The 17,965-nt window shown below is 35.3% G+C and overlaps 2 protein-coding genes across 7 annotated transcripts in view; both read left to right on the forward strand.

The window, feature by feature from the left end:
- Positions 1-830: 830 nt before the first annotated feature.
- On the forward strand, positions 831-1,445 carry LOC150096524 (SCAN domain-containing protein 3-like). Its single transcript, XM_090408633.1, has one exon. It carries the CDS (start codon positions 831-833, stop codon positions 1,443-1,445), a length of 615 nt encoding a protein of 204 aa, XP_090264759.1.
- A 9,042-nt stretch (positions 1,446-10,487) lies between these two features.
- SpdS (Spermidine Synthase) overlaps positions 10,488-17,965 on the forward strand; it is a 121,010-nt gene continuing 113,532 nt past the window's right edge. For 2 of the 6 annotated variants that reach the window (XM_090408141.1, XM_090408136.1), the window contains exons 1-2: positions 10,507-10,562; positions 10,685-10,748. The gene's annotated coding sequence lies outside the window, so the exon portion shown is untranslated. Of the gene's footprint in view, positions 10,563-10,684; positions 10,749-17,965 lie in introns of all 6 variants that reach the window. The other 4 variants (XM_090408139.1, XM_090408140.1, XM_090408142.1 and 1 more) reach the window with 4 other exon arrangements.

Raw genomic sequence — 17,965 nt, forward strand, 5'->3', positions numbered from 1 at the left:
GCACTGTGCTACTGTCAGTAGCCTACTGAGATGTATACCATATGACTGGTTAACTAGCAACAAATGTTTTGTACGAAAATTCGTTTCTGCACATAAAAACCGTTCACCATTTCACTTTAGATAGACTGCAGTAGATACAACAATCTGTAGGCAAGCATTTAGCCTGCTCTCGCTGCCAAAATTGTAAACAGCCGGCTGATCAAAGAGGCGGCAATATACAATTTTTTTAAAATTTTTATTCGGTGTATCTGGCCTTATTTATTTTAATATTAATCATTCTAAGAATTTTTTGTTTTCATGATAAAAATTTTGTTTATTAAAAATGAACTTATGAACGGTGCTCCGGCGACGGCTCCCCCTTCGTAGCGGCGCCGCATGCTCTGCATGCCCGCTTCCTCCGGCCCTGGATACCAGTTACTGTAAGTGTTGTAATATTACATTTCAAAACGCAAACAAATCTGCGCTAACAAAGCATACAGATTCTGCCAAACATAAAAGTCATTATCAGTCTGCTAAGTCGACAGCTGTTATTACTCAATTTCTTAATAAGAAAGCGTCAACAGAGGATAAACAATTAGCTAGGAGTGAGTTAATAATTGCTAGCTTCTTTTCCATTGGTCATTCTAAGAATTTTTTGTTTTCATGATAAAAATTTTGTTTCTTAAAAATGAACTTATGAACGGTGCCCCGGCAGCATAACGTCCCATTTTCTCATGTTGATCATTTTGTAACGATGTGTAAACGCGCATTTCCGGATAGCCAAATTGCTGGAAAGTTGGTAATGAAGAAAACTAAACTTTTTTATGTTATTCAGGAATGAATATCATTTCATGAAAAGTCTCAACTTACCGAAATATGCAAGAATCAAAAATTTTCAATTAGATGAGAGTACAGATATCTCCGTCACTCAAATCTTGGCTGTTGTTGTACGGTATTTTGATACAGATAAAGAAGATGTAGCTGATGTATTACTAGACATAGTATGTGTAGAGAACGGAAGTGCTAAAAGTCTTTACAGTGCTGTCAGAACTCTTCTGCTGGATCATGGCATTCCCCTTAGTAATATCATTGGGTTTGGTAGTGATAACTGTTCCTCCATGATGTGCGTTAACAGTGGATTTCAGAAACTGTTGAAAGATGACGTCCCATCTGTTTTTGTGATGGATTGCGTTTGTCATTCATTTGCTCTATGCACTAGTCATGCAGTCAGTGTTTTACCCTCATACTTAGAAGCTTTTCTAAAGGATTTAGCCTCCTACTTCTCCCGCAGTGCTAAGCAGCAAAGAGATTTTGTACTCATTCAAGAAGCTGCTGATATAGCTACACATAAAATTCTCAAACTTGCTCAAACCAGGTGGCTGTCGAGGGAAAAAGTGGTATCAACTGTTTTAGAACAGTATGATGCATTAGTTCTATACTTTCAAAATGAACCAAGGACAGATTAACATGACAATGCCAAAAAAATTTATGATACACTTACTGACCTTGGAACCAGACCAATGCTTTTTTTCCCTTCAGTATATTCTTGAAAAAGTAAATACACTTAATATAGATTTTCAATCAGAGCATTTCAGGTTACACTAACTATTCCTAAATGTATCAAAAGAATATCTCAATTTAATTAGTTGCTTCATTAAAGATGAGATTTTAAGAACAGCTAAATTATCAGAAATTGATCGAAGAAACCAAAACAACTATAAAAATGTCAATGATACTTACTTCGGTGGCAGAGCAATGGTGCACTTAATTAGAAACCCTTTCGAAGATAACTCTATTTTGTTGAGATTTAAAAATGATTGTTTAAAGTATGTGTATTATTTCTGGGAAATAATATACATGTTACCGCTAAAGTGCAGAAATCAGTTATTCTGCAGATTATCTAGGTATTGTGCAGATTAACTACGGTGATCCGTTAATGTGCGGAAAATTGTTTCATTTCTCAAATTACCTAGGTAATCTGCAAATTACCTAGGTAATCTGCACATTACCTACTAGGCACTCGTTAAAGTGAAAATAAGATCTTTGCTGGAACAACAGCAACGTTTCTGTATGTTTAAATTAAGATAATGTTATTTATTTATTTTTTGATATCTAAAGAATCAAGTTAATACAATCAAACAATCAACAAATTAGTTGATAGAATCAATCATCAATCAATTAATATAATACAAGGAATCAAACGGTTTAAAATATTATTACAATTAAGAAAAAAAACATATGATAAAATTATGTTTACTTATTAAAAAACCAAACTAAAAGTGGAGGGAGAGGGGGGAAGGAGTAGGGAAAGGAAATGAGAGAAACAAACTTTTGAACTTTAACGATACGGAAGCCGTTAATGTGCACATTACCTAGGTAAAATGCGGAAAAACTCTTGATTCCGCACGTTAACGGAGCAAATCAGTTAATCTGCAGATTAGCTAGGTAATGTGCACATTAACGGTTTTCGCACTTTAGCGGTAACATACATACTCCCATAAGCTCCCATGTTACTCCTCTTAATAAACTATTATAATTACGGCTATTTTGCCTGCTTCAGTTTAGGAGTGCCCCTGTTTAAATGTCATTGGCTATTTACTCATGGATTCTTAGGGCATTATAGATGTAAATTTACTAAAAAGTATATGTAGCATAAGGAAGAGAAATTTACACATACTTTTTTCTGGGTGTTGCGGCTTTTCTTCTTTCTGCGCTGTCCGAAAACTACTGAGTGTGTGGAGGGGGGGTAGGCAATTTGGGAGAATTAAATTAGAAAAACCCGGGTTTTTTCAGTAATATATATATATAAATATATATATTATATTAGTATGTTATATAGGGTGGGGAAAAGGTGAAAGGGTTGACTTTTTTTTATATAGGGAAGGGGAAGGGGAAAGGGGGTTGACGGGGTGCGGTCCATTTCGACTATTTTTGGTCGTCATCTGAACACATTGGGAAAGTGGATCACAGAAACCGAATAGAACAAATCCATCAATTTCTTAAACTTGACATTAACCAGAACACACAACAAAATAGCCACGAAAGTATACCACAAACCCTCGCATATCGGAAACTACCTCCATTTTCACTCATACCATCCATATTCTGTTAAAAAATCTGTCATCTTATCACAATTCATAAATGCTTACAAATTTTCAACCAATCAGAATAGTCTAAACGCAGAAATAAAAAAACTAACACATAATCTTCATAAATCGCAACTATCCTACACTACTGATTAACTACGCAAACAGGACGGCAAAAAACCGCCAAAACAACCTAAGTACCAAAACGAACTTCCCAACACAAAAAATTATCAAACTACAATACACTCAAAACGCATACAAATAAATACATAAATACTATAAATACATCTTCAAACATACTGACTACAAACTGGTATTCACCACAAACCAAAAACTGGCAAATCTCCTAAAATCCACCGAACCTCACACACAGAAAGAAATATTTGAACATCACAATGTAGTCTATAAATTTCCCTGCCAAAAAGACTGTGATATCACCTACACAGGTTCCACCATCAGGTCTCTATGGGCAAGACTACAAGAACACTTCCGTGATTGTAACATCCCTATTCCTGAACATTTAAACACTAAAAAACGTAACATCACAAAGAAAAATCGAATACAAAGCACAGGAAAAACGGAAATAGCTGCTCACGCCCTTGAATAAAAACATACCCCGCAGATCGACAAGGCCATCATAGTAGACAGACAAGACAATGAAAGAATGCTTAGAATATCGGAAACAATAGCCATAAAATGTGACGCGAACTCTATCAACGTACACAGGCCCTACATAATCTCCGAGGTTTGGAAGCTTCACAACATAAAATTGAGGTCACAACTCCGACCAATAGGCGATAACACAAACACTTCAAAAACAGAAGCACCTACCCGACCTGACAAAGCATCCACTTTCCCAATGTGTTCAGATGACGACCAAAAACAGTCGAAACGGACCGTACCCCGTCAACCCCCTTTCCCCTTCCCCCTCCCTATATAAAAAAGTCAACCCTTTCACCTTTTCCCCACCCTATATAACATACTAATATGATATATATGTTTATATATATATTACTGAAAAAAACTGGGTTTTTCTAATTTAATTCTCTCAAATTCCTACCCCCCCCTTTACACACACAGTAGTTTTCGGACATCGCAGAAAGAAGAAAAGCCGCAACACCCAGAAAAAGGTATGTGTAAATTTCTCTTCCTTATGTTACATATACTTTTTAGTAAATTTACATCTGCAATGCCCTAAGAATCCGTGAGTAAATAGCCAATGACATTTAAACAGGGGCACTCCTAAACTGAAGCAGGCAAAATAGCCATAATTATAATAGATTGTTTAAAGGTTCTTGTGGGACTTAGTTCGCAAATAAAGAAAAGGTTTGTCTTCGATGAAGATAGCATTGATGCAAAATTACGAATCAATTGCTCAATTCCCTTCACTATTTGATGATATTAGGTTAAATCATATAGATGATGAGTGGAGAAGTTATCCTCTCGTAGTATCAGATCTACCAATACCTAAAGATATTGGCATTCCTCGATATTGGCATTCATTGACTGACATAAACGATGGCATGAATAATAATAAATATGGTTTACTGTCATATTTTATGACAAATCGTACTATTCTGCCGCATTCATCTGCATGCGTGGAGCGAATTTTCTCACAAGTGAACTGTATAAAAACAAAATTAGCTAATTCATTTAAAACAGAAACTGTGAGAAGCAGAATCCTAGCAAAACAGTGCTTAGCGAGACAAAATGCAACGTGTACTTCTTGGGAGTCACCGAAAATATTCATAATAGATATAAAAATCGACTTAATACCGCAAAGCAGCAAAGGGAATGTGATCAATTACCAGAAGATATTGGCGAAGAAGAAGAGGGAGGAAATGTCAATTAAAGTAAGTTAAGCATGTATTCTTCGTATAATATAAACTTATAATTTTTTTTTAAATGAAAGCATACTTTGTTACAGGAAAAGAGAAAGAGAGAATTAATAAAAAAAGAGAGGAAAAATTGTAAAATTTAAAGAGGTAAAAGATAAAATGAATTAAGTCTAATTGTTAAATTATACAATTATAATATAAACTTATACATTTTAAAAAAAATGAAATTATACATTGTTACAGGAAAAGAGAAAGAGGGTATTAATAAAAAAAAAAGTAATAAAAAAATGAGCACATTTTTAAGTCATTTTTCTAGTCAGTTAGTAGGTAACTATTTAAATGTCAATTTTTTGTATTTTATATTATGTTTTTAATTTATGTGTAATGTTTTAATTAAACCATGCAGAATTATACATTAATAAACGCATATTTAAGTGCATAGTTTGAGTTTTTTGCATATTTAAGAGCATATTTCGGATGTTTTAAATGTTTTTAGTGAATACTTGGACGTATATTTTGCTTTTTTACGACCTAAAAATCCGAGCCCTAGTTATTACTATCTGGGGAATTTTTCCCTAATCTGGGGAATTTTTGAGATCTAATCTGGGCAATTTCGAAAAATGTGAGTGGCAGCCCTGCTCAGAGGCTAATTGCCATGATGAAACGAATCTTTATATGTAAGGATAAGGAAATCATTTTGCCTCTTTATAAGGCTTTCATAAGGCCACACCTGGATTATTGTGTGCAGATTTGATTTCCTGGCTTCCAAGGAGATAAAGAAGTTGTGGAAAGGGCACAAAGAAGGGTTATAAATAGGCTGACCATACGTACCGTTTTGAACGGGACAGTACCGTTTTTTTCGTATTTCCCGGCCATCCCGTCGTTTTAATAAAAATGTCAATTTTGTCCCGTTTTTAATAAAAACTATAAACATATTTTAATATTGGTCAATCATAACTTATTATTCATAACCTATAATCGTACATCAATATCATAGATACGTAATTTGTATAACCATGGAGCCTCATTGTTCGATACCAAATATCGATATCTGCAGTGATTTATTCAGAGGAAAAAAAATGCATGTCCATTAAATGGATAAGAATCCTATATTGTTATATAGCCAGTAAGTATCCATTTAATATCTATTCAATTGCCAGAAAACTAGCCTTTTGGCTTTTTATTTTAATTAAAAAATGCATGTCGTTAACACTTGCGCGTCTCAGACGCGGCGTCTGTTTTGCTGTAGCGTTAGTTTTTCTTTTCTGTATGCTAACCGTTGGCTTTGTTATTCAATGCCGATGGTTTAAATTTCATATTATTTAAAGTTTTAAGTCTATTCTTGGAATATCAAAGAGGCGAAACTGCAGTTTTAATGACAATCTCCAGAAAGCATTCGAAATTATTAAACTGGACAAGCTGTGTAGAATGTGGTATGCCAACATTGTATTGTTAATTTTTCCGTTGCTCATGGAGGCAGAAGCGACATCAACCAACATGAATGTAGCCAGTAGCATAACGTTGCTGAAAAGGCTCTGAATTCAGTTAAAAACATCAGTTCGTTTATGGTAAGACGTGATGGTGATAGCGAAAAAGATAAAATTGCAGTAAGTGAAGCTCTTGTTACTTATCATACTGTGCGTCACGGCCAAAGTTTTCGCGAAAATGACTGCTTGTAGACATTGACAAATTAAATTTATGATCCAAAATTTTCATCAGCACATAACAAATCAGAAGCAATAATTACCAATGTTTTATCACCATACATATTGAGTGAAGTAATGGAGGATTTGAATAAAACAAAAAGCATTAAAAGACATCAAAGTTTTTCCAATCTTTGTGCGATACTTTTTGCCAAATTGTAGTGGTCAAAACAAAATTATAGACTTTATTACCTTACCTGAAATACAGTCCCCCTCTATCAGAGAATAATAGTAAGCTCAATATATTTATGTAATAAATTTTTTTTATCATGACTTTTTCATGAATACAAACACATTCGAATGTCCCGTTTTTGTCTCAACGAAATATGGTCAGCCTAGTTATAAAGATTATATCCGGATTATGGGATTTGGATTATGAGGATAGATTGCGGGTATGTGAATTGCAGACTTTGGTTAACAGGAGAAGTAGGGTGATATGATAGAGGTCTATAAACCTTTGTATGGATGTTATAGCATTTCAACTGATGAAATTTTTCATTATATGGAAGGTGGGGAGAGAACATGAGGGCATCCCTGGAAGTTAAGGTTGTTCACAGTCAACAAATGGGTAAGAACTAGGTTTTTCTCCCAGAGAGCAGTGGGTGAGCGGAATGATTTGCCCTTAGGGGTAGTGAGTGTATCTAGTTAAATGATAAGGGAAGGTATGATAGCTGGTTGTTTGGATGATTTATAGCCTCCCTCGATGAGTCCTTGAGTGGGGGAACTTTTTCTAAGCCTTTCTTCGACCGATTTCCGAGTTAGTCGATCTCTGGCACGGGAAAGCAGATTTTTACTTCAGGAAACTCGGGATTTTAATCCCGTAAACTCCAGAAAATCGACCACAGTACCCTCATTATTTCAGACAGTAACATATCCCGTTAGAGTTATTAGGTAACAAGAGATGGCAGCACTCGTTTGCCAGCTTCTTCATCGGCGGCTGCCTATAATAAGTGATAGACATGGATCGGCTATGTCTGATTGGCTACCGGTGGAGATTGAACTGCTCACTCAGTCCTTTATATCCTATATCCAAAAGCTAAATATGGTATAAAGGCCTCGCCTACTCCCCATAAGGAATAAAAGGCGTTAGCTGATTTATTTATTTTATTATATATATATATATATATATATATATTTATATATATATATGAGTTGTACAATATATACAGCAATCCCTCGATTAGTGCGCCTAATCCGTTCTTTAAAACAGGCGCATTAATCGAAAACGCATTAATCGAATATAATAACCCATGGGAAAATGTATAATTCGTTCCTTAGATTTCTTTTTTGACTCTTGAGTTTTTTTTTATAAAAGAATTAGGATATGTATCAGGGCCTATGAAGCTGAAAGACAATAAAACATATTCAGAATATAAATTTTATTATTCTACTTCTTAACAAAGAATTGAGCTAACGTAGTTTGGCTGGCATTTTGTTTCTTTTTTTTTTTTTCATACAACCCACGGTATGACCCTATTGCCTCTTCTGCAAATTTTACTGCTTCTCTCTTCATCAGGGTCAGCCTCTAACCATTGCTGCTAAAAAACTTCGATTGTACGAAAAATATTATTTTCAAATTGTTTCTGTGAAATCTCTTTTGGCTGACTATCAGTGGTTAAATTTTCTTCATGTTCTTCGGGATCTTCCCACTGTGCATCTAAATTTAGCAGGACGGAATCACTGAATTCTTCAGAATGAGATTTAATTAATTCTTGGACGCTATTATTGAAGGGAAGAAAGACATGAAGGACGTACGAATTGGTCGCCAACACGCGAAATCACGTGCTTTATAGATAAAATTTCCCAACTGTTATACAAGCAAAATAGTTACCACTTTAAAAACTACAATGATCATAAAAGAGAAGGTTACTTTTCCAACGTGTAATAATAAACAATTCATCCCAGAAGATGGATTGATTACCTTATTGTCGGAATGGATGCTCCTTATTGTGACATGCTCAGAAGTGTCGAAGGGTCTGGAATCTGTGGGCATACTATAGCAGATGACAAAAATTTTGGGGGTAAAAATTTGGAACATAGTATAGTGTAGTAGTGTAGTAGTGTAGTAGTGTAGTATGACATTAAAAATAACTTTGTAAATGTTTTATATCGGTAACTAAATTATTTCATTCTGGTGAGTGATTTTTTAAAATAGTCAGCCATAAAAATGTATAGATAGGAAATTTTTAAAATCTGTAACATTTATTATTAAGATGTATATAGGTGCACTAATCGAATTTTAGAGGCGCACTATTCGAATTTGGGTATAGAAAAAAATGACGCACTAATCGGGGGCGCATTAATCGAGGGTTTCTTCTTCTTCTTCTTTGAGTGCCATCTCCTATCGGAGGTCGGCGACCATCTTGGCAAATTTTGAGCGATTCTCAGCTACTCTGAGCAGTCTCTCAGAGTTCATACCAGTCCACTATCTGATGTCTGCCAGCCAAGATTTTCTTCATCTTCCTTGTCCTCTTCTTCCATTTATCTTCCCTTTTATAATCAGTTGAAGTATCTTATATTTTTCATTACGAAGTAGGTGACCAAGATATGAAGTTTTCCTTCTTTTTATGGTATCTAAAAGTTCACGTGATTTCCCCATTTGTTACAGTACTTCCTGATTGGACGTTTTTGCTGTCTATGGGATTTTTAACATTCGTGTGTGTAACCACATCTCAAAGGCTTCAAGTCTTTTTATTAATGTTGTCTTCAAGGTCCAAGTTTCTGCACCGTACAACAGTACAGACCATACACAGCATTTAACCATGCGTACTCTAAGCTCTAAGTTTAAACTGCGGTTACACAGTGTTGATTTCATCAAGAGAAAATTTTTTCTTGTCATTTCAATTCTAACTTTTATTTCCATTTCTGGATTGCAATCTTCATTTAACCAGCATCCGAGATATTTAAACTTTGTCACTCTTTCTATTTGTTTCCTATTTAAAGAAAGTGCTAAATTAAGAAGAGGTTTCTTACTTATGACCATGAATTTAGTTTTGGTGATATTTATTTTTAATCCCATTTTTTCACTCTCTGCATTTATTAGCTCCAAAAGATTTTGAAGATCCTGAATATTGTCAGCCAGAAGAGCTGTATCATCAGCATATCGGATGTTACTGATGATTTCGCCATTTACACTAATCCCTTCCTTTCTTTCTTCCAAGACTTTTTGAAATATGGCTTCTGAGTAGATGTTAAAAAGAAGAGGTGACAGATAATCCACAAGAGCACGGAATCTGATAGACACCTGGATGATTAAGATGTGGAAGCTTGTCCTTAGGAGAAGTGGGAAAGGTGGAGATTTTTCTAAACGGTCGAAAGGCAACAAAAATATTCAGTGGTTTTAAAACTTTTGCTATACGTTCACTGATGCCTTGTACATAAGGGATAGTAATGCGCGTTATTTCTTCTGTGTTTGAAGAGGAAGACATATTAAAACTACTCAAAGTATATACAGTAATTAATCGAGGGATTAATTACTGTATTACTGTATATATATCGTGAGATATATGGCCCGTGTTTTAACATGCGTAGTTAGAAACCTAAGTTTTCTGGAAAAACAAATTACCGTATAAAAAAAATTGCAAACCTGCGAGAGAAAGAGGCTTGGAATGTTTCTCTAGTCGGCGACTAAAATTTAATTTATACATAAATAAAATGTATTTGTATTTCGTTCTGAAATGTTTTTTTCACAAATTTTAGTATATAAGATGCATAAGTGTTAACTTTTGTTAACAATTATGTATGATATACTACTAAATTTTCTTTTAGTTTCATTTTTTTTTTTTGTTTAAATTTTATCTAGTATGCATTTAACGTCAGAATTTTGTGTTTGTGATTTTGTATTTAGTCTAAAGTCATATTGTTGAAATTGTAGAGGGCGTTGTCCCTATAAATGACAATAAACCCTGGTAACTCGCACGCAATTTGTTTCCACTAACAACTGGTTGTTGTTTGTCGTAAGTGGGGTTGCGTTTTATTTTTGAAATTGTGGTTTGACTATTTTCATTATATCGAATATTTTGTAGGTTATAATAAATTATATTTTAACTAATATTTTTGTTATTTTTTAATTTCGTAGGTACTTTTGTGTTTGTTTAGCTAATCCGTTTCGAGTGACGTTTATTTTTGGAAACATACGGAAGGTGAGTTTCTAACTGCATTTTAAAACTGATTTTGATGATTGCTAGTGTTGCTCGGCTGCGCTAAACTGTTTCCAGTTTGGCCCATTTACGTTTTTGAGAGCAGCTATACGTCTCCCACCCCTTCTCACTTTCCACCGGTTTTCCTCAGTTGATGTTGGAGTTCAGTCCTGGTACCTCGATACGGGATGGATGTAAACTAAGAGGTGTTGACAGGGCTCTCATGTAGAATACTGTTCTTCCTCTTTGACAGTTATGGGACGTTTAAAGCAGGTTTGTTTATGTCATTCAATAGGGATTTATTATTATCCTTCTGAGTGATATTTCTCGATATTCACAAATAAATCTTTGTATAGGTCACTGTATTAATGACTATTGAAGTTATTTTTTCTCTTAGAAAGGCTTGTACGGAATGCATTTTTTTTTAAATGCAATTTCAGGCATATATATTAAATCATACCAGGTGATGCAAAGCATCTCTCATAAAGTTTTTATTAGCGTAGTAATCTTCCATAATTGGAACTGAGCTTTACAGATGTGCATGTTAAAGTGGAATTTAAACCACCATTTATGATTGACAGGGGAAGAGCTTCATGTATTTAGTGTTTAATTTTGGTTTTAGAATACACATAACACCTAATCAAAATCATGAAGACTAGTACTGTGTATTTTATTTTAATTATTGAGTATTCTCTCTATTGACAGCAATAGATGAGTCTTTGACTCCATGAGGTCTTGGGGTAATAATAATAATATAGAATTAAAATGTAATATTATTTATTGGGAGTAATTAGATTAAACCAGCTAGTGTTATGATGTAGTCTATGGGAAAAGTACTAAATAATTTGAGAAGAGTACTATTGAGTAATTTAAAGAAGAGAAGAACATTCATAGAAGCTTAATTTTCTTTACAAAACAATTTTAGGTATTGAATTTACACACACAGTTTACTTGCCACTATCATAAATACAGATTGACAGTAGCAACTAATAATAAATACTTCAAGGAAAAGTATATTATGGATTTATTCTGCTTTTTTTTTTTTTTTTTGAAATACTTATAGTGATATGTTAATTAATTTGCATGGGAAAACTTTCTTAAGGGACATATTTGATTGTGAACCCTGAGTAGTACTGACCTTTCCTATTTAGGGTAGGAATCCACATTATTGTAGAAGGATGATTAAGAGAGAAGCAATATTTTAAGACATCTACCCCCTTAGTTGGACCTGAATTCAGTACTTATGAGTTGAATTTTTTTCCATGCTTTCAGTTGAAGGTGAGCTAACTGGTTGTGTATGGATATGGCAGTTTTTCTCTTTCAAAACAGATGACATGCATTTAACAGCAGAGTTGAACTGGGTGGATGTTTTGTTATAGTATAGTGGAATCCTGCAGTGAGTCCTTGGATTTAATAGAGGTGCTGTGTGATAATAAAAGGAAACCATAGTAAATAATATCATACAATAAAACACAATGCTTTTTTAAAAACAATGCATTTTTAAAAACTGTTTAGTAATGTTCTTTTCCTTTAATGTTACATGGTGTTCAGCATTCATTTTGATATAGTATGGAGGCTACAACCATGTTATGAATAATTGCTTTAATTTCCTGACTTTTCAATACCTTATGCATAAAGAACAGGTGCCTTTCTAGTCATTTCCATGAGAGTATTCAGGGCATGATTAGGTAGGCCAGATTTACCATAGTAATTAAATTTAATATCCTATTAGTTCCTTTTTTTTTTTTTCAGATAGGAATTATGCATCCTTTCGCTTTATATAAGGCAAATTACAGGTGCAGTGAATATGGTATCCTCCAGGATAGGCCAGTAGATCCTTGTAGGAGTTGAATCAGTTCTTTCATTTTGCAGTTTTCAAGGTGACAATACTGTTGTATTTTGGTAGTATTCTGTTTATCTGATATTCTTTAATGTATGGGATGGCTACATTTTTCTTGTAATGTAGTTTATTTTCATTTTTAAGTGGAGTCCTGTGGAGAATTTTGTTGATAACATTTTTAGCTGTATTGATTTTTTTAGGGTGATATTGCTAATAACTTATTCACACTTAATTGCTTGCTCATTCAAGTAAATCTTCAAAACCCTGTGTTTTAGTGTGTTACTGACACCTAGTTTTTGTGTTGAGTGGTTGTAAGAGTTGGTGTATGTGTAGGCTTATGGTGAACAGTGAAGGAAAGAATGCAGAAGGAAAATGTGTGACAGGTGTATCTAAAAAAAGTGTGTTCTTTCAATTTCAATTGTGAAATGTATGCATTTATGTTTTTTTCTCAGGTGGTTGAGGAAAGTGTCTATCTGGCAGCAATGGAACCAGATAATGAAAACATCAACATACATAAGCCAGACTTTGGGTTTTAACATAAAGGAATCTAGAGCACATTGTACAAAAGCTTCCATATAAAAATTAACAGTTGGGGGGCGGGGTTAATAATTGCAAGCCCATGGCTGTCTTCTCTTTGTGTAAAAATGTAAAAGTTATTTTGCCATACAAAATAGGTAGAATGTAATACATACATGGACAGAGAGCATTGTGATATTGAGCTGGAATTTGTTCTGTAAAAAAAGAATTGTCTTTGATTGGGACATTTGTGAGAAGGGCAGAGATGTCAAAACTAATAAATCATTTTTGTCAAGTGTGATGTCCTTAATTTTGTTTACAAAGTGTTGTGTTTTTAATATAGGAGGGGGAATGACCTACCAACTCCTTGTGTGTTAACACTAGTTTTTGGCTAGATGATTATTGGGATTGTCAATACCTTCAACTATCAGCCTAGTATATTGGCCATAAATTATCAGGGAATTTCCTGAGAATTTATGGTTTGCCTAAGATTCACAAGCAGAATGTACCAATTGGTTGTCATTACTTTCAGCCAATAGTTGAAGGTTATGAAAACATCAACATATCAACAAGAGACTAGCATTAACACTTGAGATGGTAGGTCATTCTCCTATATTAAAAACACAAAATACTTTGTAAACAAAATTAAAGACATCATACTTAATTAGTGACTTAGTCACTTTTGACATCTGTTCTTTTCACAAATGTTCCACACAATTATTCTTTTACAGGATAAATTCTTCTCACCTGATATCATGGTGCTCTTTGCCCATGTACTGTCTTCTGGCTATTTTGTGTCACAAAATACTTACCTTCAAAAAGAAGGCACAGCACTGGGCTTGCTGTTACCCCCCCCCCCACCATTGCTAAATGTATATGGAAGCTTTTATGCAACATGCTCTAGATTCCTTTACTTTAAAACCCAAAGTCTGGCTTAGGTATGTTGATGATGTTTTTATTATCTGCTCTAGTGGGTACCAGACTAGTGGGTACCACTTTCCTCAGCCAGATAAACAAGCAACACAAATGCATAAAATTCAAAATTGAAAGTCAGAATATAGATAAACTTGTTGCACGTTCTTCCTTCCGGCACTCTTCCCTTCACTGTTTTCTCTAAGTCGAAGCATACTGGCAAATATACACTGTTGACCAAAATGTTTGGACACCTAGTTGTGCGTTAAAAAAAAAAAAAAAAAGCTTATGAATGACATTTTTAGTACTTAGTTGGTCTGAATGATAGCAGCTACCCTTCTAAGCATGCATCCAATTTCTGATACATTGCAACAGGAATATACTTCCATTCCTTGTGCAAAGCAACTCCCATTCCTGATGTTGGCCACTGTGGTCTGAAGTGAATTTGGCATTCTAAAGTCGAACTCTTCGATATTGTTTTGTGGAAACCATTCTCAGTAACTCGGTGCTGTATGGCATGAAGCATTGCCGTGCTGGCAAGGTCATTGCTGAAGTACTTCCACAGCATCGGAAGCATAGAGTTGCCCAGATGTTCCAAGAGCCATCAGATGTCATGGTTTTGGGCACATCCACCATTGGATCAAGTCCCATCCAACTGAAACATGCCCATACCATTACTGAGCCTTCACCAAACTTGACAGTTAGAATGATGCCATCCTGCCAAAACTGTTCTCCAGATCCAAACATGACTGTCAGAGTGAAACATTTGGAAGCATGTTTCGCTCTGACAGTGAAACATGCTTCCAAATCATCTACAGTCCAGAAATGCTGTGAAAGATGCCATTATCTGAATGTTGTTTGACAACATCCATAAACGTTGTTTGACAGAGCACCATGAAAAGTCTAAATGTTGTTTGACATTGAGGGTGGTGGGCAACTTGTTTGCAGCAGCTGTGCTGTGGTAACCTAAGGCATATGACTCAGTGAACAGTCAGTTTTAGATGCTAACAGATGTTCCTGCAACATTTTATAGGTTGACTGAGGTCTGCCACTGATGTGTGGGATGCTCAAACATTCAGAGATAGCTCTTCAATCTTGGTTAGTGAGTGTCCAGTAGCCTCCAGGGTGTTTTCCTGCTGTGGTAGCATCATCAACTTTCCATCTACGAATAATATAAACAATAGTGGATTTCAGTATGCTGAGACAGGTAGAAATTTCATGGACAGAAAGACCACTGATGTGACACCCAACTGTCATCCTGCATATGAAGTCTCAGTCAGCTGAACATGGTATTTTGAAATTGAGTGCAGTGCAAAATGTGCAGCACATGGTATGTGAGGTATCAAAGTACTTTCATCAACTTGGTGTATACACACTCTCACCACCACCCAACACAAAAACAGTACTTTAAAAATTTGCTCCAATGAGCAAGCACTTAAACATGAATTAAGTTATCAGCAATACCTTCCTAAAAAAAAAAAAAAAAAAAAAAATACCTACAGCAGAAATACTATCAACAAAATTCTTCTGAGGACTCCACTTAAAAATAAACTAGATTACAATAAAACTCTAGCTCCATATTCATTGCACCTGTTTCACCTATGTAATTAAAATTACATAGGTGAAACAGGTGACAATAAATGGCACATTAAATTTAATAACTACAATATATCTGGCCTTTCTGATTATGTCCTGAATTTAGTATGGAAAGAAATATGCTTGGTGTTATAAGACTGGATCACAGAACAAATGGGTGGATAAGAAAAAACTGAAGTCTTTCACATTGCAGAAAGAGCAAAACATCTGAAAGTGGCAATAGGATGCACATATTGATTTAAGATAAGATCAATAGTGGACAAGAGAAAGTACTGGATTGGATTCCACAAGAGCAAAAATAACCATGACACCAACACAAATCACAGTGGATTGAAGATATCATCTGATTTGCAGGAGTGACACAAGGAAGGAGTCATTGTCTGTTTTGGAGTTATTTTGGAAAGGCCTTCATCCAGCAGTGGATTGGCAATGGCTGATGATGGTATTATATATTTCAAGGTTGGGAGAATTTGGAATTTTTATATAGTAAATAAATACACAGATGAAAAATGTCTTGAGCAAAAAATGGCAAGATTTCTGTTATCTGAGGAAGCTGATTATGACTATGTAAGTTAGGATGATCTCATCATAAATTAGATATCAAATTTTCCTCTAGTTGGTGAGAGTAACCATTTAGTGATTACTTCAGTGATTACCAGCCATGTGAGGAAAAGGTATATGTGGAACTACAAGGCTGGTGATTGTGAAAAGCTGAGGAGACAGCTTGGAACTGTAGTGTGGTATGAGTTTTTGGGTAGAAAGATCAGTGTTGCTTGGGTGATATTCAAGAAGTATCTAGTAGAAGCAGTGTCTAAATGTATTCCATGGGTCAGAAGGTTAAATGAGGTAGGATGAATGAAGACATTAAGCATGCAATACAGAAAAAAGTGGCATTATGGAGGCACCATAAGGAGTGACAATAATTCCATGAGGAATACAGAGAAGAGCAAGAAGGGTAAATCTATAAGGGTAGCAAATGTTCAGTATGAGCAGCAGTTAGCTAATGAAGCCAAAAAAAAAACCATGAAGTTCTTTTGATATGTAGCCATCAAAAATAGCAATGTTTATGGTAGGAAAGGCATTGATTGGAGAAAATGGTATAAGGACAACTGCTGTGGAGGATATAATTGAGATATTTAATGAGCAATTCATGAAAGTCTTCCATCCTTGTGAATGTGATATCATGGAGAATTTGAGAGCAGTGGATGAAGAAGAGGAGAGACTGACTGTGAGTGAAGAAGTATATGGAGAATTAATCAAACTTGATATTAATAAAGCTGTGAGACTTGATTATATATCACTGCATATTTTGAAGGAATGTGACAGGGGGTTTACATTTGCCTTGACATATTTGTTTAATGTGAGTCTTACATTAGGTCCACTTCCAAAGAAGTGGAAGGAAGGCCAGATTGAATTATGAATACCACTTCATAAGGAAGGTGACAGAATTCAAGCTTCAAATTATAGGCCAATATGTATGTTTAGGTGTGTTGTGGTTCAAGTGTTGGGTTGACAATGGTATTATCTTTTATGGACAGCATGGATTTGCTAAAGGAAGGTCATGTTTTAGTTATTTGCATACTTATAAAAAGGTGACAGCAGCATAGGATGTGAGGATAGATATACAGTAATATACTTTGCTAAGTCTTCTGATAATTACTGCATGATAAGTTCAACCTCCATCTGTTCTAGTCAAACTAGAACAGATGGAGGTTGGATATTAGACTAGTGCATTGGATTAGAGATTGGCTATCTGATAGGTATCAACAAGTTGTGTACGGGAGAGCAATATCCCAGAAGAGGAAAGTCACTAGGGATGTGTCTCAGGGGTTTGTTTTAGGGCCATTGCTGTTTAACAGCAATGGCCCTAAAACAAAGGGCAATTGGAGGGAATCATTAACATGATATTGGAGGGAATGAGCCCCTCCTCCCCACCCAGCAGTAGTGTGCCCCTGATCCTGGGGAGGGGGGGGGTGCATATGAAGCTAATATCTCCAATCTGGTGTTTTAAGGATACCGTCCTTCCTGGACTTTTTACTCAGCTATGTATTGTCTCACTACTCAGTCTCATGCTGGTTCGATCATCACCCAGAATAACAAGGATTGCGTGGCCTGCTTGGGAGGAGTGAAGACTGTGAAAAATATACTACAGTCCCCACAGCAATTAAACTTCAGGATATGCTCCCTGAACATTGAAGGTCTCTCAAAATCTAAAGCTTGAAGTCACTGGAAAAATATCCCAGAATAAGAATATTGATGTTCTGTTACTTCAAGAGACTGATGTCTGACACTGCCCCAAACAGACTCAAGATCCCTGGCCTCGTTTTAGTGGTCCATCTCAGTCATGGTTTGGCTA

Source organism: Typopeltis vanoorti, chromosome 18 (assembly GCF_054136105.1).
Source record: "Typopeltis vanoorti isolate ZY-2024b chromosome 18, IOZ_Tvanoo_1.0, whole genome shotgun sequence".
NCBI lineage: Eukaryota > Metazoa > Arthropoda > Arachnida > Uropygi > Thelyphonidae > Typopeltis > Typopeltis vanoorti.